Source organism: Orcinus orca, chromosome 6 (assembly GCF_937001465.1).
Source record: "Orcinus orca chromosome 6, mOrcOrc1.1, whole genome shotgun sequence".
Taxonomy (NCBI): Eukaryota; Metazoa; Chordata; class Mammalia; order Artiodactyla; family Delphinidae; genus Orcinus; species Orcinus orca.
The window spans coordinates 117,596,104-117,623,067 of NC_064564.1; the positions used below are offsets into that span (position 1 = coordinate 117,596,104).

Sequence of the window (26,964 nt, forward strand, 5' to 3'; positions counted from 1 at the left end):
CCCAGACCCCAGACAGGGCTGGCCACTCACCCCCTGGATCCCCAGTGCTCCCAGTGAGCGGACTGGCCAGAGAGGGCCGGGGTTTACCTTTGCCCACTTTTCGGCAGGGTCTCTGCGGATGCCCCCTGCCACGTCGGAAGTGGGTGCTTGTCCCAGGCTCCTTCCAGCTGTATCTTGGAGGAGCCTGGCGGGGTGGGGTAGGGTGGGACTCCCAGTGGTGTAGCCCTCGGATTCAGATTCACCCAAGGAGTAGGGACCTCCAAGCTGATTCTCGGGCTCCGACCCTTGCGGGGGATGAGTGCCTAGGGACCCAATGGGGCTTGTGTCCAGCCCGTGCCCTGTCCTCTTCTGAGAGGGGCACTCGCTCTGGAATACGTCTGCAAGGATCTGGAAGTCTCGGTCATTTTTAAAACCTTCTGAAATGACAAACGAAGCAAAAACATCTCCTAATATTTTTATTGTTCCTTAGATAACCGGATAGTACAAAGTTTCCCTCTTTTTTACTTAAAAAATGTACTTTCCGCACACTGTTGCCCTCAAGAGTATTTCTTTCCCGTTGGAAACCGAAGTTTCCCTAGATGAGCCCTTCTCATCTGTGGTTACACTATTTAGATAATTTAACAAGAAGAGGATATTTCCTTTCATGATTAGCAACATGAACTTGGTCATCTCTCTATAAGGGCGAACACTGATGTGTTTTTTTTTTTATTTCTCTTTAGAAACAAAAACCATCCACTTACTAATCCAAACTACGGCATTGCATTTACGACATTCATGGCATCAACTAAACAGACAAGTCACCACCTCGAGGAAACAACAGACGGACATTGCACGATGTATCTACGGGGTACGCGGATTCAAACGGTGCGGCACTGAGCCTGTCCACGCCACACACGCCGGCCACCGCTCTTGGGGACTAACTCGGGTCCACGGGCTACTTGGGGTCTCAGCACAGAGCATCTAAGACACAACACGTGGTCAAGGACGGCAGCGGCGATGAGATGCGAGTTACACTAGCCTACGTGGCCCCCTCGGCCGCCGAGCCAGGCCCGGGGGAGGGGGGCTTCAATGAGACACGACACTCAGGTCCATCGAGCTGACCATGATCTACGGACGAGTCCATGCGATCCTAACAGTGGGTTGTTCTCAATAAGAATTGGCCAACAGTCAGTGCCTTACTTCTTGAGTATATTGACCAGAAAGGGGACCAGGGCGGGGGAACCAGGGAGCCCTGGGCTGCAGTTCCAGCCGTGTATACGGGGGCTTCTTCCCACACTGGCCACCCTCCGGCTGGAGCTGGAGAAACGCGGGGGGCAACGCCACCCCGTGATGCCGGAGTCCACGCTGCTGCTGCTTTTTCCAAATCAGCCTTGTTCGTCTCACCGATATTCACTTGGCAGCCGTCCCACAGGAATTTCCAGGTGGGTGGAGGACGCGGACCCTCGGCTTCCAGGCCGAGGGGACCTACAGCTCATCAGACCGGATGACGTGGAAGAGGGTGACGTTGTAGAGGATCTGGTGGCCGTTGTTCCAGGCGTACAGGGCGCGGTCCTTGGGGTTGTAATCCAGCATGGAGATGTGCGAGTACTTGTTCTGGAAGGGGATGTCGATGTACTCGTAGGTAGAGGCGTTGGTTTGGTAGGCGTAGTGGACCTTGGTGCCCCCCGAGTAGCCGTTGGTGACGTAGAGGGTCCCGCAGATGATGAAGGCCTCGCCGGCGCTGCGCTTGGGGTAGCTGGTGTTCCAGGTCTGCAGCACCTGCAGGGACACGGGGTCCAGCTTGCTGACGACGATGTTGCCGGCGTTCTGGTTGGTGGCGTAGACAGCCCACAGCCCGTTCTCGTCCACCATGAGGTCGATGTCCGAGTGGCCGCCCCACGCGTAGTGGTACATGTTGTTATAGCCGGCATAGTCCAGGCTGCGTGTCTTGAGGATCGTCTCTGTCTTTAGGTCGAACCTGATGACGATGTGACTCTGGAACTTGTTGAAGTAGATGGAGCCGTTGTAGACCACCTGCCCCGTGCCGGACCAGGGGTGCGGGAGGCGGTGGGACGTGAAATTGTCCGTGGTCATGAAGGCCAGCATCGATCTGTACTCGCGGACAAAGCGGTTGTTGTGGTAGCCGTCCATGTACCAGACCTGCGGACACAGCAGACCTGTCAGTGGTGCTGAAGCGGGGGGGACCCCTCCCGGGTAGGCATCCCCTCCTGGACTTGGCGTTTAGTGATTCAGCACCCAGAGAAGGAGCCGGAAGGACTGGGAGAGAACAGACTAAATAGGCACCCACGGGGTGCCTTTCACGAGGGGCCAGGGCTGTCTCCCCACCAGGGGAGGAAGCGTCCAGCCTGGAGAAAGGACACCACGCACAGGGGTGTGGGGACCGACAGCCTGGGACCCCGCAGCCGCGCCGTGGGCGTGGCTGGCAGCCACCCTCTGCTGTTCCCGCCAAGCGGGTGTGGGTCATCTGGGAAGCCTGGCCCTCCAGGAGCATGTGGCACCACCCTCCAGCAGGACGCTGTGGCAGAGGGCACAGCCGCCTGGGCCCGCAGGAGGACAAGTGCCCACAACACCGGGCAGTCTGCAGGGATGGCCGTTATCAAGGTCGCCAGGAAGGGCGATGCCCGATATCCCAGGGGGTGCGTGCGTCAGGCCTCTCCTTTCGTCCAGGCCCTCACAGCAGGCCGGACTGAACCACCAGTCCGGCGGGGGGACGTCATTAATTTGGCACTTGGGATGCTCTGAGCATAATCACTCTATCACGCCCGGTCCTGGGAAGGTGCCTCTCCCTGAGGAATCCGGGCTTCCAGAAGGCTCTGACTGCTCAAATCAACCAAGATAGCAAACCCAGTAGAGGCCCAAGTTTGGGGTCACAAGAAGAAGAGCTTTCCAATGACTGCTTAAATGCCAGTTGACTCGAAAGCTGTCTAGACTTTGTACAAAACGCTTTAGTCATTTTCAACCAACATGGGAGCAAATTAGAAAGCAATGCAGTTAGTCAGAGGAAAATCTGCCGGGCTAATGCCGTTCCCAGTGCATCTGTCTGGCAAGAAGGCAGCTGCTTTTATCCGTCGAGGGCTCTGCCGGCTGCAGGAGGGATTAAGGATGTGGGAGTTTTCAGACACGGTATTGCGCATGCGTTAAAAATTAAAAAAAAAACCCCAAACCCGTAACCTTGTTCCTGAGACATCCATTCAGATGCTTAGAGGCAGATGTGCTTTTTGTTTTTAACAACATGTTTTTTAAAGGCTGGGTCTCATCTGAGGCTTTTCATTACCCTTAGCCTCCGTCAGAGCAGCCTTCGGCGATGCGGGCCACGTATTAGAACGGGGCAAGTGCAGGGCTGGGCGGAAGGTGTCAGAGGTCCGCAGGGTGATGTGCGGACGCCCTGACATCTCGCCTCCTCTTGGCTACCTCCCAAACAGGGAGCTCACTGCTTCTCTCAAGACTTAGCTCAAGTGACAGCCCCCCTCTGCACCCTCTCCTGACCGCCCCCATCTCAGCTCCCTCTGCCTCCACCACGAGTGGGTCTTTGATGGTGGGGACCCGGTTGGGTTGACGCATCCCTGGACCCCCAGGGATCAACACCTCCTTCCTGTGGGCAGAGCTGTGTGAAGTCAGCATCCAATTTCTAAGGATTTTTAAACTGCCTTTTCCTCTGATAAACTGGCAAATCGGTCACAGTGAGCAACACTCGGAAAAGGCAATTTAGGGTGGGAGAGAAAATCAGCACAGGTGCTAAATGTGTAACAACCAGCTCTCGGCCTGGAGGGTTTAGGCCACCAGGGAGCCCCTCTGTGCAGAAGAGGAGTGCATCATGGGACCCCCAGGGCCTGCGATGAGGGCCCACCTCTGGCAGTGCCTCCCACCCCCACGAGTTCACTCTGATCTCACCTCAAATGCCTTGTCCTGCCCTGCCTGCTCCACGTTCCAAGGCTCAGATGGAATCCCGTCCCCTCCAGGATGCCGCCCAGAACTGCTGCATCTGAACCGCGGGGGCCTGGGACCAGGGTCCTCAACCTGGCGGGGTCTCCTGGGAGCTTTCACACCCCAGAACAATGGCACAGACCTTGGGGGTAGAGCCGGGCATCAGCTGGTTAAAGCTTCCAGGGGATTCTAACGTTCGGCAGGGTCCCCGAGACCACTCGTTCCAAGTCCTCAATTCAGAGAGGCCCAGGGGTGAGGGTCTCGCCCAGGGCCACATGGTCTGTTCACCAGAAAGCAGACTGCATCTCGCACAGGACACACCCACTGCCTGTCTTCGCTGGGCCACTTCCTCCCAGACTCCCGAGGCCGTCCTCTGAAATGCCCAACCGACCCCAAAGAGCAGGTTCTGTTCACAGGCACAGACAGAAGGGGACGGCGACCTTCCACTCGCTCGCTCCTGGGCTTGACCACAATGCCTGCTTCACCCACCACCGCCCGGCAGGATGCCTCGGGTGGCCCAGGTGGCCATGCGCCTCCTGTTCTCCAAGTGATGGGAACTCGTTCCCTGCCCTCCGGGCGCTGGTGACCTCAGGGCCACGCTCCATGCGGGCTGCAGCTCCCTGTGGCCGTTGTCCTGCGGGAAGGACCGTGGGGCCCCAGGCTGAGGAGGGGGGAGAGCTGAGAACACACCGGGGAATAGAAGCCAGGGAAGCCCAAGGAGAAAGGGGCCCTTGGGGCATCAGGGCTCAGAGCCCCCGCTGCTGCGGGTGCTTCTGTCAGCAGAAGGAAGGCCCCCCGGGGCGAGTGGCGAGAAGAGTCCCCGCGGCAGGTCTGAGGCCAGTGCGCAAGCTCCCCCACCCACGAGGGTCCCTTTGCCAGAAGAGATAAAACAAAGCCACCTCCAGACTCTTTCTTCGTAAATGCCATGCCTTGAGTGGATGTGGCCTGCCAGCTCACTGGAATCAAAACGCCTCCCCTGTAAGAAAACCTGGGTATTCCCACATCCTGACTGCATTTCGGTTCCACACGGTGGAGTTTACGGAGAACGTGGGGTTTTCCTAATTGTCCCTAGTATTTTCATGTGCTTTTTAGTGAAGAAGGCCATCTCGGGGCAGGGCAGGGCAGGGCGATGCTGTCGAGTCTGGCCCCATCTTACGTGATGCAGGGATGTACCCGGGAGGGGCGGAGCGGGGGAGGGAAGCCGCCCAAAGGGCCTCGCTTAGTAACGTGACCATGTCCTCTCCTCCCTCTGGCGGGGCAGGCATCTGTCACGTGTCCTCCTGGCAGGACCTGACCTCAAGGAGCCGGCTCGGGTGGGAAAGATGCTCTAAAGGGAGCCCTGAGCTGGACAGGTGAGTAGGGAGGCGGGAGCCTTCACTGGGGAGTGAGGCTTGAAAGGGGGGCGAGGTCAGCAGCCCCAAGACTGTCCCCGACCACACGAAACAGTGTGACCGTGCAGTTCGGATAATACGACCTTCAGGAAGATGGATTCTGTAGGAATAAAATACCTGGATGGCTGTGACACCGTTTAGATGACAGGGAAGGACTTTTAAACACTAAACTGAGCTCACTGCTGTTTGGGAAATGACAGGTGTTCCAGTGATGAGACCACCCCTCTGAACATGAACTTCCTGGGGGCCAGAGGCTGGCTGGTCCCCTTACCACTGTCTGATGTGAGCGGGCCTTGGGACTTCTACGGTGGAAGCACGGCTGTTAAGAGGGATGGTGGATGCCGGACCTTAGACGGGTCTACAGTCAGAGGTACGCGCCTCAGCGTCTTGGTCTCCCGGGGGAGGGACACAGCCTGGGGTGACGAGAGCATGGCTTCTGGAACTCTGGTACCATCAGAAGCTTCTGGACAGGGTGGAGGACCACCGGAGCCCAGCCAGTGCCTACACACAGGTGGTGCTTAACGAACGAGCTAACCTGGTTCTAACAGCTCAGCACAAAGGCAGGGGGACCTGAAAGCCCCTTGGAGGGCTCCCGGACAGGGGTCCCAAGGCAATTCCCCGCCCTGGCTGTTGGCCACACCCCTCTTTCCTCGCCCTCTGTGGCCTCCTGCACTGAAGCTGACACTGATTTTTTTTTGGGAGGGAGCGAGTTATTGGTCTCCTGTGTGTGATCAAAACTGGACGGAGAATGGAAAAGATCAAAACAAAAGAAACCAGCTCCCTTCTAGATCAATGGCAGGACCTGGGGACGTGTCACTTAGCAGGCTGTGAGCTGGTGGCTGTGCTGATCTTACGGCAGGGGGCGGGACTGCCGACTGCCCACAGCTTTGGAGCAGGCCCCCGGGGTCCCCTGCCAGCGAGTTGGTCCCCTCCCTCCCTCCCCACGCAGTCAGCTCCCACAAAGGCCCCCCTTCCGCCTTCCCGCTTGTGCTCTGTCCATCACCAGGGCCCCCTTTCCTGGACGGTGATCAACTCATCAAGCAGAAAAGAGACGTCTAATTCCCCAAAGCACCCATCACCGCCTCGACGGCTTTGCAGATGAACCTACATCCTCACGGTACAGGGGGTTCCAGGAGCCCTGATACGTGATCTCTGAGAAAAGAAAATTTGACGAGCGCTCACTACAACAAAGGAAACTGACATCAACGTGGGGACCCAGAGGCACATCTGCGGTGTCAGATGGGGCGAAATCCTCTAGACCGGGGTTCGTCCTCTGCGGCACCAAGGTCATTGGTTCCAGCTCACGGATCCCAAGAGGCCTGCTGGGTCAGTGGGGTGTGTGTGGTGGGGCGGGCAGGGGGCAGGCAGGAGGTGGGGAGAAGGCAACGGAGAGGAGGGTGACTCGGGAGACCCAACCTGGAACATCGCGGTAAATACATGGTTAATAAACCCACCGGCCAGCCTTTCCTGAGACCTTGCGCAAGTCACGTGACCCTCCTGGCCCTGCGTTTTCTCATCAACACAGCAGAGACAACTATGATCTCCGGCTGGAGGGCAGCCGTGGGACCAAACCAGGACAGGCACAGGTGCGCTCAGCGGAGGGCTGGGCACATGTGTCGCTGCGTCCTAGAAACCAGTACGTCCTCTTGTATTTCAATATAAACCTCACGCGCTCTTCCACGTCTGCGTTACTGTTATTATCACTGACGTCTGCAGCAAGAGCACACTCCTAACCAAACTCAGAACCAAAGTGGTGTTTTCCAGGGGGATGCAGATGAAACTGAAGAGTAGTCAGGGTAACAACTGGCCAATCAAATGGTTCATTGGTAATTAACTGGTAATTAATTGGCCAATTAAATTCTTAGAAAACTTCCAAGGACCAGCTAGCCGTCACCATTCAGAAAATAAAACACAAAGAAACTTCACCCCCAAAATACCGGACCCGGTCATTTCCCAGGTTTGCAGCCTGTAGCCGGCCCCCTCCTTCCAGAACTCTCTGCCTGCAGACCCGGGGATGAGGTCTGGGAAGAGGCTGCTGGCCTGCCGGGGGGTGGGTAAGGAAGGGGAGAGACGGGGGTTCCTCCCACTGGAGGTTGTGGGATAAAAAGACAGACGCCCAGATCGCTGGAAAGCCCATCCTGGTCCCCCAGGCGTCTTCCCCAGAAGGAGAATGTGCCGCTTCCTGATCTAAACAGAAGCGATCACACTGTCTAAAGGGTGGGAATGGGGCTGGGGGAGGAGCAGACATCAGAAGTCTCAAGATCCCTCTCACTGAAAATCCTCCAGACAAGGCTCAGAGGTTCTCCAATTCCTAAGCTCCTTTCTCAATCCGCCCAGAGGAAGAGCTGAAGTTTTTTTTTAAGTGTTTATTTTCTAAACGTCCTGCAGGCAAGGGGCTGGGTAAGAGAGGCCCTGGACTGTTGTGACGGTTCTCTCCGGGTGCCAGTGGTCAGGCTGGTGGACCACCAAGGGACAGGGATGCCCACAGCTCCTTTCCTCCAACCGAGAGCCAGAACCCTGGGCGTTCGGAACCTCCCTTCGCTGAAACGCTCCCAAAGGATGCTGTGGTGATGGATGGATGTTACCCGGGCCCAGTGGGCCAGGTGCCACCCTCCCAGCCAGCCAGCCCTCTGCTCCCCACGCCCCGAAGGGACTCCAACGACAGCGCAATGCAGCCCCCACCCCATCCCGATCAAGACAGACGTGCCGCTCGGTCGTCTCTCTCTCCTTTTATGAGGTCTTTACCCAGGGAGGGAGAGTCTAGAAAAAAAAAGAACATGGCTTTTCTCCTAAATCAAAAAAGAACATGAGTTTCCATCAGCCATGAAAGGAATGGCAAATGAAACGCAAATGAGAAGTCATTAAAACAAGAAGGCCTGACCGCGCTGTTCCCCAGCGGAGCGGGGGCAGTGCTGTGAGCACGGGAAGGTTTCAGCCCGGAGGCAGCCCCTCCGCTCCCAGGGGCAGAGCCGCGCGGGGAGGGGGTCGCAGGCGTCCTCGGACCCGCCTCCCTCGCGGTCTGTGACTCTGCCTTAGTACAGGGACCTCGGCAAGGGACCTGGACCTCTCCCCAAAGTCCCTGGAACCCCACCCCGGGGGCACCAAGTTTCGCTCGTCCACACCCCCCCTGCCCCAGACCCAGATCCAATGAAGGAAGCACTTACCCTGTTATCACCTTCTGGGGCCAGAGGGTCCGTCATCCAGGACCCAAACCTCGAGCCAGAGGTCTTGATGGTCACGGGGTCACTTATGCCCGTCAGCTTGCCACACGCTGTAAGAGAGGACACGGCGCAGGGGAGTGAGTGCCTGGGCCCAGCCCCAAAGGCGAGAGAGGCCACCACCCGCTCCCCCAAGCAGAGAGCAACGGAGGCCAGGGCGGGTGGGGAGAGGGAGGTGCAGTCCCCTGGGCCTCAGGCCAGGGGTGCCAGGGCCGCACCTCCCGATGGGGCGGCCAGCCTCGCCCAGACGCAGTTTTCTCCTCTGGGAAGCAGGGGCGGCAGCCGCTGGACCTCCTAAGGAGAAAGTGCATCCGCGGTCCAGCACAGGAGGAAGGGCGCTCCTTCCCCCTGGAGGGCCTGTGAGCTTCCCTGCAGGGTGACGGCAGGCTCCCTACTGCCTGGAGGAGGTGCCCAGGGGCCGGAGGGCTGGGATTTGAAGTCACTGACGGAGCAGAGAGCACGGGGGTGACGGAGCCCTCCCATCGCACAGATGGAGGCGGGAGACGGGCTGGGATGCACTCGGGGCCACACCGACACTCGGGCATTCCCGACAGCCCAGCGCCCTTCCCACTGCCCCTGATAGCCCCGGGCAGCCACCGTGCCCAGCAGAAATCCCCCTCCTGCCACCTGGATGCCACCCTGTGTGCGTAGCCCTGAAGCCTTCCGGAATAAGTCAACTCAGCCAGCCTCAGAAGGGCAAAAGTTCCTGACCCTCAGAAGCCGACTGGCCCCTCGATGTAGGCAGTGGGCCCTGCCCTGCGGGGACATGTGCCGACTGGGACGCCCTCCCTTTCTTCCAGGCCAGGCCTGTGTGTAACTCCCCAGCTCTGCCTGCTCTGCTAAACTGCCACTGTATTAGCAGACGTAGAGGTCAGTCTGCAAAGTTTAGAGGAGACCACGTTTTCAGAAGATTGCCAGTGACTTAACCCAGGGACCGTGGTTTAGCTGGGGGTCATCCCGCCAAGTGAGGTGGCCCGGCCTCGGGGAGGGGCCCATGGCCACCTCTGCACTGTCTGGGGTGCCTCCCACTCTCTCCCCAAACTTAAAGTGGGGCAAGCAGATCCATCAGCATCATTGAACAAGACTGCAGTAGTGGACGCCCTGGACCCCCAGCCCAGTGCCTGGGGCCTCTGTCTCTTTGTGTTGTCAGGAGACCTTGTATCTGGGCAACGCGGAGGCTTTGGACCGGGATTAAGAGCTGACTGCAAAGCAGAAGAAAGGCGGCTTTACAGCCAAATTCCCATCAAGTCACGCTGCCCCGCTCCTAAGCCCCAGCGGTGCCGCTCCCCAGGCTGCTGCCTCTGGCCCAGATTCGAAAAAGGAACTCAACTATTTTTACTCGCCCATCCCTTCCCAGTGTATATTTGCCTGTTCCCCTTTCAGGAGGAATTGCATACTTTTTCCCACTGAAATACTGTCCCCTCAAGGCCGGCCCTGTCCACACCCCCCATCTGAGGGAGGACAGACAGAGGACAAAGGGACTGGACATTACGTGCAGGTCAGCCAACATCTACAGCAACCAGAGGTAAGAAAAAAGTGGGTCCTTGGAAATCTCGCGAGAGCGTGCACGCCCATGAGAGCCCCAGACCAGGTTCTCATCCCACGAGGGTTTTGAGAATTTGGGGTGGGGTTCCCTGAGGGTTCCGTCTGGAGGAGGGAGGGCAGGGGAGAAGCAGGACACTAGGCTGGTCTCCCCCCAGCACCCTCTTTGTTTCTGTGACCCTGGGGGGTTCTGGGCTGCCCCCGGGAGACAGCAGACCCTCCGAACTGGGTGGGAAATGCTAACAGGGGCCATCGAACACCAGAGACAGCCCATCTCCCTGCTGCCCAGAGGCCAGCAAAGTGCCCTGTGTGAATGTCCCGTGCAGGGCCTCCCCACCGCTGAGTCAGGGACAGTGGTCCTGTCTGCCGCCCGGAAGGAGAAGTCCCAAGGCACCGTGGCCCCAAGGGTGTCATGGATCGGGGGCCCCGGGTGGGATGCCTGCTGGTGCCCCATCGCGGGCACACTTCCCAGTGAGACGTCCGCTCACGCCAATGCCCTGCCAGGCCTTCAGCGGCCACACCCGGCCTGGGACGACCTCCCCCGAAGGAGACAGACATCCATCCTTTACATCACATTCAGAAGGTGACGCTGGCGGGTGAGGCCCGGCTCGGCCACCTGCCCAGCTCTACTCGCCTCCCTACCTTTGCTCAGGCCCACCCTCATCGGGACAGCCAGACCCCCACCCCGCTCCTGCCCTCCTGTCTTCTGTGGCTGGACCCACACCGACGCCTCTGCAGAGCCCGCTCCCTTCTGGACGGCACCCACCCTGCCTCCCCGACCCAGGCTGGGCCTGCACACCCCCTGGGCGTGGCCCCGGGCATCCGGGTCTCACGACCCCAGGCAGGACGCCCCTCCCCCCCGCAAGGCTCAGCCTGGGGGAGCTGTCCAAAACGAATGAATGAACGAACAAATGACTGAACAAATGACTCACCTCTCAGGAACTGAGAGGTATGACTATCCATGTCCCAGAAAGTCCTCGTCAGCCCACTGCTTTGCCACGTAACCCGCCAGAGGGGACGGGGCGGGGGGGGGAAGGTGGGCCGCCTCTTCTGAGGGTGGCTTCCTTATCTGCCAGAAGGATACCCACCCCACAGGCGGTGGTGGGAATTAAAGCAGTTAACCAGTGGGGAGCTTCTAGAAGGATGCCCGTCACGCATAAGTGCCCAGTGAGGCCAGCGGCCATGGATTCACACTGAGACTGTGGCCAAGTCCAGGCTCGGGGCTGCCCCGGATGGTCCCACTGCGTTCGGCCCACACGTGGCTGCAGAGAAGGGGAGACCGTCTGCGGGGGGGCCGGGGGGCGGGAGGAGGGCGTCTGCACCAGCTCCAGCCCCGCCCTGCCCTGGGCTGAGGTCTCCCCCAGTGCACCCTGGCCCGAGGGGCTGAGCCCACCCTCCCCCAGCCTCGCGGGGGGAGCCTTACAATCACGGGTGAGGCAGCAGAGAAGGGCCCAGCTGGCCCGTGAGGCCTGCTCGGCCAACTCCTGGCTGTGGGCTCGGCTCTCCACTGGGGACGGAGGCTGCCCGCCCTGCTTGAGTCATGGAGTTATTTTTGGTTCTCCATCCAGACTGGCTGTGCCAAGACCTCGGGAACTGTCAGGATCTAAAAAAGCCCCACGGCAGAGCCGCAAGGCAGAGTCTTGGCACGTTCCGTTCACGAAAGTGGCCCTCTCTTGTCACGAGCGCTTGGGCTTCGTGGATGGGGAGGGAAGGGAAGCCAAGCAGGTCCATCTCAGAGGAGGCTGGGCTCCAGGCACAGCACCCTCAGCTGGGAGGGCCCTGAGAGCCCAGGCCGGGTCTCAGGAGGGGGGCCGCCTTGCAAAGCTGGGAGCCTGGACAGAGCAGCCTCCGCAGATGAAATCCTCTGGTTCCCGCTATTCCTAGAAGGAGGCCACTTCTGAACAACAGCCCGAGTGACCTCTGACAGGAGCCTGAGCGGGCCCCAGGGCGACGTGCCCACCAAGGAACCTGGCCAGAGACCAGATTGAGGGGGCTGACTGCTCCACAGCAGGCAGACGGGTCCCGGGACCGCCCGTCCCAGCTTGTATCCCTAAAGACTGGAGAGTTAAGCTGGAAGAGCTGGCAGAGCTGGGAGCTCAGACAGACACATGTCCTTGCAGAAGAGCTAACCGGGGACGGAGCAGCCTCCCTGCAAGCCCAGGCCCAAAGGCCCGAGGGCCACCCTGGATGCCCATCTCCCCTCCGCACCTGGGCAGGGACGGGGACGCTGAGAGACCTCTTGAGATCCCGAGCACTTCCCGGAAGGAACCTGGGGGGACACCTGCCTGCCTGCTGGGACCACTGAGGTCACTGCCGTGGGCGGCACCTGGACTCGGGTGCCCTCCCTCCTCGCTGTCCTAGTCGGTCCCCTGCAGACTGAGACACCCTAAACTTCCCTCTCAATCCTGAGTGTAAATCCGCATGGGCTAACTTATCCACCGTCCTTGGGAGCAGCTCACTCACCCGGCTCCATCCCGGCCTCTGGGGAGGAGGTAAGGGCCCCTCTCTCTGTCTCCTCGACCTTCCCTACAGAGGCCTTTAGCACCGGAGAACCAGGACGGTCCAGCTGGGGGAAGCCCTGAAGTCAGCCAGTTCCCCTCATTTTACAGACAGGACTGAGGCCTGACACTAACGGGCATGTGACATGCCCGGGACACGTGCATGAGTACCAACAACGTTCCGCATCGGATCTTAAGTCTGCTTTTGGCTGGTCTAGCTGCTGGGGCATCTGATTCTGCAGGCTGTCCACGGAGTGGCAGTAAAAGCTTGGGGGACGGGGTCGCCGGGCGGCTCTGCCTCTCCCTTGCCTTGCCCGGGAACCAGAGGAACTGCAGGGGAGCCGTGGACACCCGCCTCCCTTCCGGCTGATGCCCGAGAGGTGCTGAGCCCCATGTCCAGTTCCAGAAATCAGACTTTCAGATTCACGTTCTGGCTGGGAACGTGAGGAACACATGAGGAAAAACACACAATGCCATTTAAACGGATTTAAAATGGAAACAGAAAACCAATGGAACCTGCAGTCCTTGTTTTTTTTCCCCCTGTGTATGGAACTGTCAGCAACATCACTTTGAAGAGAATAGAGACCTAATTAAGAGCACTCTGGGGAAACTGCAGGGAGACCCTCTTCCCCATCATTACACCAGGAAGGTAGCCGAGATGCTGTTCACCAGAGCAAAAGGAACCTACAGTCAGACTTCAGACCCAGGAGACAAGAGGCGGAGGTGGCGGGGGGCCGGGGGGGAGGCGGGGGAGGCCGAGGAAGGAACTGCCGGCCTCTGAGACACTGCATCTTCAGGAGTCCTAACCGCCCAGGACAGCATCAGTGCTGGCTTCTCCTGTTCTATGCTCACCGGCAGCCTCCCAGCAAAGAAACAGGCTGCTAAGATGGTACCTGTTTGCAAGGCTAAAATAAAGACTAAAATAAGCAGCCGCAGGTATTGGTTGGGTGTTTAAGTTACCGAGCTTGAATGAAACCTAGGAAGCGGGAGAAGCGACAGCAGCTGTATCTACGTATTACCTGTTGTCTGTCTACCTATCTACCTACCTACTTATTATCTGTTGTCTATCTACCTACCTACCTACTGACTTACCTACTTACCTATCTACCTATTATCTGTTGTCTATCCAACTACCGACCTACTGACTTACCTACCTATTTACCTATTATCTGTTGTCTATCTATCTACCTACCTACCTATGTATTATCTGTTTACCTACCTACTAACCTACTTATCTATCATTTGACTGTCTAACTCCCTACTGACCTACCTACGTACCTATCGGTCTAGCTGTCTCTTTACCTAGCAATCATGTCTAGCTATCGGGTACTACGTACCCACCTGCCTACGTGTCCTATCACCACCTACTCTATGCTGGGCACAGTGCGCAGCCCGTGACGCGAATGGTGTCTGTGGACTCACACAGTGACCCCAGGGCGCAGGGACTCCTATGCCTTCAACTTACAGACGAAGAGGCGGCTGAAATGCAAAGTGGTCAGTGCCTTGGGTGAACCACAGGGCCATTGAGTGGCACCTACCACTTTAGGACACTGCCTCCCCCAGATGGGGGTTCTCAGTTCGGTGTTCACCCACATCGCCCACCCGAGTGCTGGTGAAAGACGGACCCCCACCCACCTGCCCGAAGACTCAGCAGGTCCATCTACAGGTCAAGTGAGCGCAGAAGTGACTGCACTCAGTGGTGGAGAACAGAGCTCCGGGGGCCTCTTCATCCTCTCTCCTTATTTCAGCGGCCCAAGGGGACCCATGTGAAAGCCCCAAGATCCCAAACCCTAAAGTGAATTCACCCAGCTTCTAAAAATAGGCCGAGTTCGGGCACGAAGGCTGCTCGTCCGGGAAGGGCAGAATCCTCCCGGAAAGACCCTTAGCTTCTCATCAGTTGTTACTTTGCCCCCTCTGAATTTCCACTTGGCTCCTTCATCCGTTAATCGGAAAATGTGAAGGTTTAATCTTGGTTTCCCACTGGTTTCTACACGGTCTGTCTACCGGGGAATAAAAATGCTACTGTGGAGAAATAAGTAACAAAGAAACCCCCAGGGGCCAAGAGCCCCCAGGGGGAGCGTTGGAGGGTCTGGAGAGAGGTGACGGGAGCTTAGGGTAGAGCGAGCTTTATGGCTAGAAACCCAAAGACAGTGCCCACCAGAAGTATTCATGTAGTCCCATAACCACGGATAAGCCTGATAACCAGTAGCATTTCAAACATTCCCGCTGACTCCTGAATGCTGAAATGGGAAGAGCTGGTAGAGACCGTCCAGCCCAGACCCCCTCCCCGGGACTGTCCCAGGTCACCCAGTCCCGGACACACCAGGACGTGGGTGCCGTGAAGCACATCTGAAGAAACGCAGCAGATAATCCCTCACGTGATGCAAGTGTACAGATCACAACGGATTCGTCCTAATGCTCTGAACAGCGCTCACCGCCCTCTCCCGGACTGGGGAGCGTTACTAGGGCACCTAGAACGGCATTAAAAATAAACTAGACATGGGAACCTGTTCAAACAAAAAGGTTGGCTGACTCGACCTTCTTGCCCTTTGAACGTTCTCTCTCTCCCACTTAATAGCAATGGGGATTTTTTTTTAAAGTATTTGTTCTTTGGGGATGTTTTAAGTTTAAAATAAGGCATTTGTAGTGTGTGTGGGGTGGGGGATGAAAAGGGAATCAAGTGAAAACATCAGATAAAACCTAAAGGAAACTTTTTCATAAAGCAGAATTACCCTAAAAGCTACCCTAAGTTACTCTAAAAAGTAAACCCTATGAAAAGGAACAACCTCTGTGTTAGAGAACAGTGGGTGCAAGGGCCAGCCAATCTTTCCTAAGAAAACCTGAAAATGGAATTGGGATTTAAAATGTGCTACTTAAAAGTGGACTCCGACGCTGACACGTTAAGATTTGCTAAAGCAATTAACACGAAAGTTGATAAGGCGAGTGGGTATCAACCACAAATAAGATTCCGAAGGAGCCCAGGGGCCGCTGGCTCCAGTCCCACCCCTTCCAGGCACCAGGAGGGACTCCCTGGCTTGTTGCAAATGGCAAGTCTTCCACTGTGATGTGATGGATTTTTCTGCATGACTCAGTATCTCAGGGAGCTCCATCAGCCCTCGTTCGCAAGCTGGAGGGAATGTTAAGATGTACGTTTCCCGCTCTATGAAAACCTGTGTCTTAAAAAGTCACCCAACACACACATACACACGCGCGCGCACGCGCGCACACACACACACGTTCTTCAGATGGTAGGTAACATCTAACGTCATTTTTCCAGATGTGCAGCTCAATGGGCTCTGTGAGCTGGCCTCTGCACAGGATTGGACAAGGCCCTAGGACAGGTGGTGCCTACTTCCCTCGGCTATCTGTCAAGGCAGCCCTACCCAGGAGCCCTAATCCAGCCATTGCTCCCTGACGCCAGGCGGGCGCTGTCCACTTCAGCACCACTCCCTAAGCCTGAGCGAGCTGAGTGGGGAGGTGGGCGGTGCGGTGCCCCGCCCCGCAGGGTTCTGGGCCTACCTAGTTTTTGCATGCATGCACGGAGCCTTTCTTCAAGATTGGACACTCTGCTCTGAAGTTCATCGTAGTCATAGGCGCCAATTTCTTCTTGCAGCTCGTTAAGCACTGACGTCAGATTCTGGACCTCCTCTTTAAACTGCAATACCAATTTGGCATCGGCCTTGTACTCTTCCAACACAGGTATCAAAGGCCTAAGTTCATCCATTTTCGCTTTTATCGCCTGCAAGGTTAAAATAAGCTGGGTTCAGTGCGATGCATGCAAAAACTTGTAACACCCTGCCTTGGCCTGGCTTCTCCCTAGGTGAGGGAAAATGTCCACACTCCCGCTTTATTTATAGATTGATTTATTCTGGTCCACAGGAGCTAGAAGAGCATATTAAACAGTCTTCAGAACACCAACATATTTGGGAAAGGTCTTTATTGTCAGTTTAGAATGCAACATCTGAAGGTTACATGCTTTAAGTCACATACACAAAGTTTCTTTTTTTGTTGTTTTTTGTTTTTCAAAAAATGCATTGACAAGGGTTCAAACTGTTCATGAAATGCATCTACAGTCGCATGCAAAAGAGATCCTGGTTGTATTCAAGGTTCCTTAGGGGTATGGTGCTAAGTAACGGGAAATAATAGTAAAAATGCAGGGTGCAAAAAAGCTCTCTGGCCCTCTGTCATGGTTACATGGGAGTGGACTGCTTCTTCAGTCACTGCAGCATTGAAAAAACTCTTTTAAGTTAGCCCTGCAAGCAAGAAAATGAAAACTGTTGAAGAACTAGCTCACTAGCCTGCCTTAAACAGATAGCCATTAACAGACAAATATCTTCACGGTCACTTAAAAAGAAAAATCACACTTCAAGGCTAGAGTCAGTCCAGACAAACTGCTTTAACAGCTATGTAGATGCCCTCACAGCAATTTCTGCCGAAAGTGTTTAAGGCAATTAAAGTGTGGTCAAAGGCAGGGGCTGCTTTTCCTCCCTCAGAGCCATAGTGCCCCAGATCTGGGAAGTGGGACAGAGTGCTTGCAGAGAGGATGTAGCCCACAGATGCTGAGGACACCCTTAGAGGAATGTGAGGCTACCCCAGAGAGGGGAGTGCGGGCCTCACGAGGAGAGACACAAGCTCTCTGGGGTCGGGCAGGTCAAAATCTCTTGCCGAGATAATTCTTGATGACATGTCTGAAGCAAGGACATGTCCACCTGCGATAGGCTCATTTCTCCTCAACAGGTTCAACCTGCTATATTTTATTTATAATATAGGTTTATAACTTCATTAGCTTGCCATCTCATCTATATAACATATTGCTTTCAAAAGCGAACTAGTTCTTGCTGCATGCCGGGAGCATACATCAAAGGAAAACATTAGCATAGAAAGGGCAGGAAGACCTAGAAGCATCAGCAGTTTCCAGTCCAGCGGGGCTGTGTGATTTGACCCATTCATTTACATCTGAGCTAGGTTTCTAATTAACATGCATGTATACCTCAATTAAGGGGCATATAATTTGTCAATTGAACCATGCTGAAGCTGAGTAAACTCTAGGTGTATATATACATATTTGTACATCTGTATATATAAATTTAGGTCAAACCAACTCCGGCTTTAATGTCCAGAGTTACATGGAGAAAAGGAACACATACTGGGAAGTGAGAAAGATGTTGCCATCTCTCTTCCTTCCCTGCAAATCTACAGTGAGACTTGTCACAGCTAAATTAGGTCAGATGTGAAGAATTGCCTTGAGTGATCCCTGCTCAGAAATGGCTGTAATCAATTAAGCTAATCCTTGGCTAATGTGATTCACCTGCAGCAGCTGTTGAGTCGGGAAGGACCAATCACGTGCCTTCCCGGCTAATCTGCAGCTTGGCTGGAGATGCTGGGAGCTGGGGCCCTGGCCTCAGAAGCTAATAGGTGTGAAAACCGCACCTCAACTCTGCCCCTTTCAAGGTGAGTTTTGCCAAACCAGGGTGAGGGCAGGTGGCCTCTCTGTTTCCAAGGAGTGCTGCCCTTTGCAAGGAAAAGAGCATCCTTGCTGGGTTCCTTCCTGGCCTCAAATTGCTATTCTGGAGGGAGAGTGGGAGCATGAAGGGGAATATGCAGTCTCAGAGGAGGGGGAGGGGAGGGGAGGGGGAGGGGAGGGGAGGGGGAGGAGGAGGGGAGGGGAGGGGGAGGAGGAGGGGAGGGAGAGGGGAAGAGGAGGGGAGGGGAGGAGGAGGGGAGGGGAAGAGGAGGGGAGGGGGAGGGGAGGGGAGGGAGGGGGAGGGGAGGGAGGGAGAGGAGGAGGGCAGGGAGGAGGGGGGAGGGAGGGGAGGGGGAGAGGGAGGGGAGGGGTAGGGGTAGGGGAGGGAGGGGAGGGAGAGGGGAGGGGGAGGGGAGGAGGGGGAGGGGGAGGGGGGGAGGGGGAGGGGAGGGAGGGAGCAGAGGAGGGCAGGGAGGAGGGGGAGGGGAGGGAGGGGAGGGGGAGGGGAGTGGGAGGGGAGTGGGAGGGGAGTGGGAGGGGGAGGGGAGGGGGAGGGGAGTGGGAGGGGGAGGGGAGTGGGAGTGGGAGGGGAGGGGAGGGGAGGGGAGGGGAGGGGGAGGGGAGGGGGAAGGGGAGGGGGAGGGGGAGGGGAGGGGAGGGGGAGGGGAGGGGAGGGGAGGGGGAGGGGAGGGGGAAGGGGAGGGGAGGGGGAACGGGAGGGGAGGGAGGGAGGAGGCGAGGGGGAGGGGGAGGGGGAGGAGGAGAGGAGGCAGCACACATACCTTGAACTGCCTGGCCAGGTGTTGCTTATGACTCTCCTCCACCTGTTTGAACTTGGACTCCAGTCCTTTCATTTGGCTCTCCATCTTCTCCACGTACTGCAAGTCCCTCTGAGTCCGCCTGTCCAGGACCTCTATGGATTGAGACATGTTTTGCACCTGTCAAAAAGGCAACAGATTCAAGGACGGAGCTGCAGCAGGTGCCTGCAGACCTCATTTGCCTCCTAACGAACGACAGTGACCTTTTCCACATGGCCAGCCCACTGGGAGCCAGAAGCGGCTCGTGCGTGACTTACTAGTTAATCACCAGCAGCAGGGATTGTTATGACCAAGAACCCCCCAAACAGAGCAAATTGGTTCGGTCAACATTTCTTCTGCCATCTTCCAGGATGTGTTCTTACAACCAGGGGTGCAGGGACCTCTGGTTCCCTGTTGGTCATAGCTCCAGGCATATGGCTTTGGGTGATTTTTTTCTTCTTTTTTTGGGGTGCGTGGGCAGGGGATTGTTTCTAGTCTCTTTATTCTGCAGGATGAAATCAGTCAGGCAGGCATAAACACCAACAAAGATGAACAGCATAGCTCGGCTTCCCCCACCTCCAGGCACAGACCTCTTTCCCCCTAAATCTCACTGGGTGTCTCGCTGAGAGGGCTGATTGCATAAGCGCAGCGCTCGGGAAGCAGGGGACTGGGCTCCCAAATTCTGCATCTTGCACGTCATGCATCACATCCCACAGTATCATAGGTAGATGACTGTTCTGAAAACACGTACATTCAGAACAGAGATTCAGGAATCAATCCCCCAGCAAATGAAGAATCTCTGTTCTGCACCTTTACAGGCAGATCTGAATTGAGTCTAGCCTCAAGATGAAACTTTAATATTCAACAGGGTTCCAGAGAGCTTCAAAGAAAAACAATTTTAGTGCAGCCACCTGCCAGTGCATTTTATTTTCAGGAAACTGGCTTGCGCTTCTGTGCCAATGCATTTGGGGTAGCAGGGAGGTGGAAAAGGCTCAGGGTGGCCAAAGTGCTGTTTGGGTCATTTTCTCAGAATCGAATCCAATTACCAGTGGGAAGATACCTCCATAACCGCAAATCTTCATTTCTGTTTTCTTTTTTGCTGAATTTGCAAATACCCTCCCTTTTTTGGAACTAAATCATTTGGGTATGAGGCTTAGCATTGCCTGGTCAGTAAAAGAAGAGATGATAGTGTGGTTTGCACTTCTTAAGGTATGTCCTTCACCCCCCGCAAATGAAATAAATGAGAAAGAGAAACCCAAAGGAGGAAAAACTGATACCACTCAGCTCAGCGCTTAAAAATGCCTGGGATTCTCTGGCTTGTTATTTGAAAGGAATGCACACGTATTCAGTTTAAAAATTCAGGTTTGTAAAATACAGTATGTGGGTGACTCTGACTCGCTCTGATCCTTTCTGTTTCGATGTTTTAGGGGAAACTGAAATATACTTGCTCTGTTACCTCAGGTCTTCCTGTCCCCCTCAACAGTTTGTTCTGTCACTTTGAATAACTGAGGACTTCTTTTGAGAAAAGCTGTATTTCCCTTTATCCTTCCAGGTCCAGCCCAAATGCCACCTCCTCCAGGGAAGCTTCCCTGATGAGCCAAGCCAGAAGTGGCCGCACACCACTTGGAAACACCATCACCTTGTTGGCACCATGGCTGCACGGCAGTGACCCACACCCCTGTCTCAACTGCCTTGCTGGACAACGGGGGGAAGTGGACAGGCCTCATTGCAAGCGCAAGGCCCAGCACCTAATGCACAGCCGTAGGGCGGGAGGAAGGAACAAAAATGACAGCTCCAGTCAAGACCCCTCCTCCTCCTCCTCCTCCTAGGGGGATTCTTGATGGACAGCAAAACCCACAAGGCTGCCGCTAAAACCTGCCGAGCAGACGCTGCGGGACCCTCGCGGGCTTCAGCCTGGTTCTGCTGGGGCCACACACAGCCCTCTGGGCTGTTCAGCTACCAGAGAAGGATGCTTTTAACACATTTAAAAGTTTTTAAATTAAATTTGAAATTTAGAAAACATATTTTCAAGATGCTAAGTCACTCAGTCGCTTTAATACGCCCCTCCTATAGTCCTTCCCCGGCGGGATGAGCACCTCCCTCTCCGGCTGACCAGAAGGCAGGTAATCAAGCCCCCGGCCTCCATCACACTCCTGCATCTTCTCTGAGCTCCCGGTCTAGAGGCCCCGCCTCTGGGCGCGTCCATTCTCTTACCTGTAGGATGTGTCCCCGAGAAGCCAACTGAGGAGTTCAAGGTCACACAGCTACCAAAGGCACAATCCCCCACCCCGCCCAAGGTGGCTGCAGGTGCCGAGGGGGGAGGGGCGGCAGCAACCTGCCCACGCAGCAGACACAGCTGGCCTGGAGGCGACCACTGATCAGTAATACTTATGGGACGTTTTCTACGTTCCAGGCACTGCTGAGCCCACTGCGTTATGGATCTCATCCGATCCTTACAAAACTCTGGGAGGTGGGCCCTATTTCAAGTCTCATTTGACACAGAAGGAGACCAAAGGCTCAGAGAAGTTAAGTGCCTTGGCTACTGTCACACAGCAGACAGCCACCATGCAAAGCCCGGACTGACTCCAGAGCCCACAGTTTGAAGCTCTGGGCCATGAGCTTCTTCAAAGAGAACAGAGCCTGAGGCCCCTGCCCGCCCTTTGCCATGGGTCCTCAGCCCACACGCGGGGTGAGGGCCTGGCTTTCACGAGACACTGGTGCTAGGTTCCTCTCAAGACCGCAGGCCAGTTCAAAGCAGCACCTCTGGGCTTGGGACTGAAGGCTCCACCTTTGGGAGCTCCTCAGGTGGGTTGGAACAGGATGCCAGGCTGGAGACACAGGCCCAGCTGGGACCACAGGCCCACGGACAGAACAGATGCTCAGATGGTGCCCACCGAGAAGGAAAGAGGAGAAGGAGGCTGGGGAAGGAGTGAGGGATGCACAGCCCTGCCCTTCTCACACAGCAGCCAGGCCCTCTATACAACAAACGGCTTCTGCCCCGAGAAGTGGCGGCAACGCGGTGCCCACAGTGCCCACAGTGCCCAAGAGCGTAGAAGCGGGCTTTAAGTGTCTAAGCAGTAACGCTGTGCTGTGCACAGGCAGGAAGGAGGCCTCCGAGGCCTGTGTTCCCAGGGGCTCACAGAGCTTTCTGGAACTGACCACGGGCTTGAGGGGCCAACCCCCAGCCACCCGCGGCCCCCCCCGAGCTCCACCCCCTCCTCTGCAATAATGAATAATTAAAGGCCCAATTAGGCTTTGGTCTAGTCTGGTGTCAATGAATGTTTGTGGAACCTGTTACACACATTTTTCTTTCATTCTTTTAAAGTGATTTACTGCGGTGACCAAAGACAGCAGCACAAAAACGCACAGGTCCTCAGAGGGGAGCCAGGCGGCAGCTGCCCCAAGCCCTCCTCCTGCCCGGGCCCCGTCCACACAGCAGGGCCGCGACAGCCTCAGGGACGCCCCTCTCTCCCCACCGACTTCAAGAAAGGGACCTGCTTTGCCAGAACCCGTGTGAGGGTCTGTGCATGAGCCGGGCTTGAACCGAACTAGACAGACTCCGCCGGCTGCCGGGCCTCCCCCCGGGGTGGTGGCTCTTCTCCCGGCACAGGCCCCCCAGCTGATGGAGAAGTCTCGGCTTTACTGAGGGTGTGTGTGTGTGTGTGTGTGTGTGAGTGTGTGTGGTGACTGTGCATATGTATTTGTGTGTGTGGTCTCTGTGTGTATCTGTTCAGTTACATGTGGAGTATGTACATGTGTTGTGTGTGGTATGTGTGTCAGGTGTGTGTGTGGTGACTGTGCATACATATTTGTGTGTGTGGCCTGTGTGTATCTGTGTGTTCTGTTATATGTGCTGTGTGTGATGTGTGTGTCGCGTGTGCGTACGTGAGCACGTGTGTGTGGCGTGGGAGGTGTGACCCCTCTCCCGCAGGGTGTGAAGGTGCCTGATGTGAAACGCACCCTCTCCCTGGGGAGGGCGGTGAGTGGAGTACTAGGGCCGCCGTTTCTCCTTCTCCCCTCAGTAGCTCCCAGGACAACCGGCGCTCAGGTTACCTGAGACCCCAGGGTTCCCAGGAGGAATGTTCCAGGCAGCGGGTTGCCAAGATCCATGGGGAGTGCCAGCCTCCGTGGGGGGCAGAGGTCGCAGGCTAGGTGGGAGGCCGGCCCCGGGTTTGAGAGCCAACCCGGCTCCCTGCTCACTGGCTGTTTGCCTTGGGAGAGTCAGCCCACCTGCCTGGACCCAGATTTCCACTTCTTAAAACGGGGTGAAAACCTCGCCACCTTCACCTGGCTCTTGTGAAGATCAAGTGAAATAATGGATTCAAACCGCAAGTGCTGTGCCCAGGTGGGTCACAAAGGTGACGATTTAATCTGCTTTTGCACCGGGAAGGCAGCCATGGGCATGAACGCCTGGCCTGGCTGTCGCCGGGTCCAACCACTCAGCAGCAGGGGGCAAAGATGCCACCCAGCGGCCCTGCTTCCGGGCTCCGAGGGAGCTCTCCCAGGTGCTGCTGGGCAACAGCTCTGAGCCCTCTGGACCACAGGCTGTGGGCGTGACCCGGAGACGGCGGCGTGGGAGAGGAGCCCCAAATGCTCCCTCGCTAAAGCCCACGTGACTCCCAGTGGAGCTTTTCGCCTCCTCCTGGGCAGCCCTGGGGGAGTCTCCGTTCCTCCCTCCCTCCCTCCCTCCCTCCATCCATCCGTTTCATTCATTCACCAGTATTCCCAGTGGGCCATGCCAGGGAAGAGTGAGGTCTTGGAGCTGGGACGGACCTGGCTGCTAGCGTGGGCACACAAATGCACACACACGCGCACACACCCTGCACAGACTCACCTTCTCCAGTAGCTGCCTCAGCTGTTTCGTGCGGGCATCCCGTGAACACATGGTCTGCTGGGGGGCGACCACCGTGCAGATGCACCTGCCCTCACTGTCCTGGGCAGAGCTGTACACCTGCCAGCTCTCCTCAGGGTTGGTGGGCAGCACCTGGAGAGCACGTGGGGCGAGGGAGAGGGAGGGAGAAAGGTGAGACCAGAAAGCAGCGCACCGGGATGACCATCCACGTCCAGCCCCCGGGAAAGGGCAGAAAGAAGTGGTCCAAAGACATGTGCCGACCGTGGGGAGGTACAAACAGGGAGGAACACAGACGGTCTCCCATCAGGATCCCCAGGGCTGGAAGGGAGTCAAACAGGCATGACTCTTTAAAACATTTTTTTTAATTCAAGGGATTTTTAAATTTAGGGGATGCTTGGAGTTTTGGCATCTGACCCAACTGATAGGCTAGGTGGAAGGGAGGGGGGACCGGAGACTGCATGCTGGTTGACTCACAACGGCACGGAACTGAGAAATAGGATCTCCTCCCGTAAGGTGAGCACGGGAGGCTGGCGCAGCCTCTCTCTGCTGCTCCCTGGTACTGGAGAAGCAGAACCAGTGGTACTAGCCGGGATCCAGCAGCCTCTTAGCCCAGAGCTGCGATGACCCCGAGCCCCAGCAGTGTTCCCGCTGGTGGTCTGGTCAAGGCTGCCCGCAGAGATGCTGGACTTCAACTCTGCACAGGCTGCCACCCACTAGCCATTGGGCAGATGTCACCAAGTTGCTGGTGACATGTTGGGCAGGGGTCACACCCAACCTCAAACCTGAGGTGTGCCCAAGGACGGTCACGAAACCAGAGCTGCACATGGCTGCTGACATGGTGACATGGCTGGTGTCACCTTGCAACCCAGCTCAGGTGGTCCCGCCCATGTACACGGGGCAGACAGACACCACTGTCCGAAAACACCCCGGGTACAGACCCTGCAGCCTGCCCGGTGGCCTCAGGTAGTCACCTCCCTGCTATTTTTAGCGTTGGTATGGGGAGAAGTTGGGTGGAGGGAATCCACAGTAGATACATTTCATTTGATTCATTTCCAACCCCAGGAGCTCAGGACCCAGAGGTAGGAACAAAGTCATCAGGAAGAAAATGCTGCCTGCAGTTCTCGAAAGAGCAGGTGAGGTGAACGGATGACCATCTTAGAAGGGGTCACCAGGAGACCTCCTCCTGGAGCACTGCGCCCTTGACAGCCCAGAGGGAGCGCGAGAGGCAGCCGCGTGTCCTTCACCTCTCCTTTTGGCTTAGAGGGAGCGAGCCTGAGGCGCGCCCCTTCCTCTGCCGGCCCCGCCAGTGGCTGTTCCCCGGTGGTTCCGGCTCAGCCTCCGCTCCCGCCACCACCTAAGTCAGTCCAGTCCAGAGGCGGCCCTGGCCGCTCACCCCCTCCCCCAAGGCATCGCGCGGAAGGCAAGGGGCGAGCCCCGCAGCTGTGGCTCCCCGGGCCCCGCCCGGCCCCTCTACACCCTCCGCCGGCGGGGACCTTATGGATCTCCGCATGGGGATGGGGAGAGAAAGACGCCTTGGGACTTTGAGGGCAAGAGCTCCGGAGCCCGCCCGCCCGGGCCCCACTCCGGCCGGTCCAGTCCGGCTTTTGCAAAGTGGGGCGGGCTCAGTTCCCAGCCCCGGCTGGACCCAGCCAGACTGGGGTCCAGCGCGTCTCCACCCCTTACTTGCTAAGTGACCTTGGACAAGTCCCCAGGACCCCTGCTTCAGTTCCCTAACCTTATCAACAAGGGACTTATTAGTTGAACGAGGACTCCAAGCCTCTGAGTCCCTGGGCAGCCTCCCCGGCCCCGCGAGGGGACCGGGCAGAGACAGCAAGCGCCACACAGAGGGGACCGCGGGCGGAGGAGTGGCCGAGGCTGGGGTGTGGGGAGCAGGGTGGCCCCCGCGCGTGCCCTTGCCCCTGCGCCCGGCTCCCCCGCGCGGCGCCCTCCCGCCCGGGGCTGGGGACCGGGAGGGAGCGGGCGAGGAGGCCCCGCCAGGGCGGGCGGCGGGCGCACTTACGCCGGTGCTGCGGTCGAGCGTCCCGCCGCTGGCCGCCGAGAGCTTGGTGGTGTTGAGGCCCACCAGCGAGGGCAGCGTCTGGGACATCCAGTTGGTGATCATGGCCATGGTGCTGAGCACAACCCCGATCTTGAGCAGCGGCACCGACATCGCGCCTGGAATGCCTCCTGCGCCCGCGCCGCGCCGGCGCCGGCTCCGCGCCCCGGGCAGCCTTCAGGCGGCGGGCTCCGCGGCGGGCAGGGGCGCCCGGCCGTGTCCCCGCGCCCCCTCGGCCCGCCGCCGCCCGCCCGCCGCCGCCACCGCCGCCGCCCCGCGAGCCCCGGCCATGGCCGCGCCGCCCCGGGCGCCCGGGAGAGTGGCCGCCCCGCCGCTGCCCACCGTCCTCTGCCACCCGCCCGCCGCCGGGAAGAGCCGCCGGCTCGGGCTCTGAGCGCCGCGCGGGCTGCGCGCGGGGGCCGCGGCCGGGAGGCGGGGACACGTCCGGGCGGCGGCCGACGCAATCTGCCCAGGAAACGGGTGGATTTTTCCTCTCCACTCCGGCTCCCCGCCGCCCCCTGGCTGCTGGCTGCGAGGCCTGCAGAGCCCCGTCACCAAGGAGTAGGGAGGGGGTGGCCCGGGAGGAAAGACAGACCACCCCCTCCCAAGTCGTCAAAATCCGCCCGCGCAGACGGCGGCGTCCCTAGCGCATGGGCTGGCCGCTGCCCTTCCACCCTCAAGGTCGCCGGCCAGCGAGCCCCAGGCAACCCCCTGAGACCCACCCCATCCATGCCCAAGGCCTCCGCCCCGCTGCCGGGGACTTGCTTGGCGGTGGCCCCAGGCTTCCTCCAGCCCGGCAGCCCCCGAAACCCAGCCAGGAGGGCGAACTCTTGGCGGGCTCCGAAAGCAGCCCCTGGTGGGGGGTCTCCAGCCCCAGTGCTGGGGGAGGGGGCTAGGGGAAAGGCCCTTCTGGGAGCCCGGGACAGCCAGGAGCCCTAAGGCCTTTGCTGGCAGCTGTGGCACCGCCCAGTGTGGGCTCCTGGGTCCAGGTGGGCATGCAGCAGGCGTGCAGAAGCTGGGTGTGGGTTTGGGGCTCAGGCCTCCGCGCAGGGTTGCTAAAGCAGCCCCACCCGTGGTGAGTGTGGTGCAGGTGGAGCCCTGGTCAGGGGCCTGGGGTCTGTGGCTGGGGGGCGGGGGGGTGTCCTCACTGGCTCTCCGGGTGTGTGGGGGGTCCTGATGCCCAGGGAGAGGGGCAGGGCAGGCTGGCACAAGTCCCCAGCCC

The 26,964-nt window shown here is 57.8% G+C and overlaps 1 protein-coding gene across 1 annotated transcript; it reads right to left on the reverse strand.

Annotated features, from left to right (window-relative positions):
- Positions 1-438: 438 nt before the first annotated feature.
- OLFM1 (olfactomedin 1) lies at positions 439-26,112 on the reverse strand. The gene is made up of 6 exons (XM_004285015.4): positions 25,707-26,112; positions 23,669-23,818; positions 18,820-18,975; positions 16,093-16,312; positions 8,480-8,586; positions 439-2,139 (listed from the first exon to the last, which is right to left on the reverse strand). The coding sequence occupies exons 1-6, from the start codon at positions 25,854-25,856 to the stop codon at positions 1,465-1,467; spliced, it is 1,458 nt and encodes a 485-aa protein (XP_004285063.1). The 5' UTR covers positions 25,857-26,112; the 3' UTR covers positions 439-1,464.
- Positions 26,113-26,964: the final 852 nt, after the last annotated feature.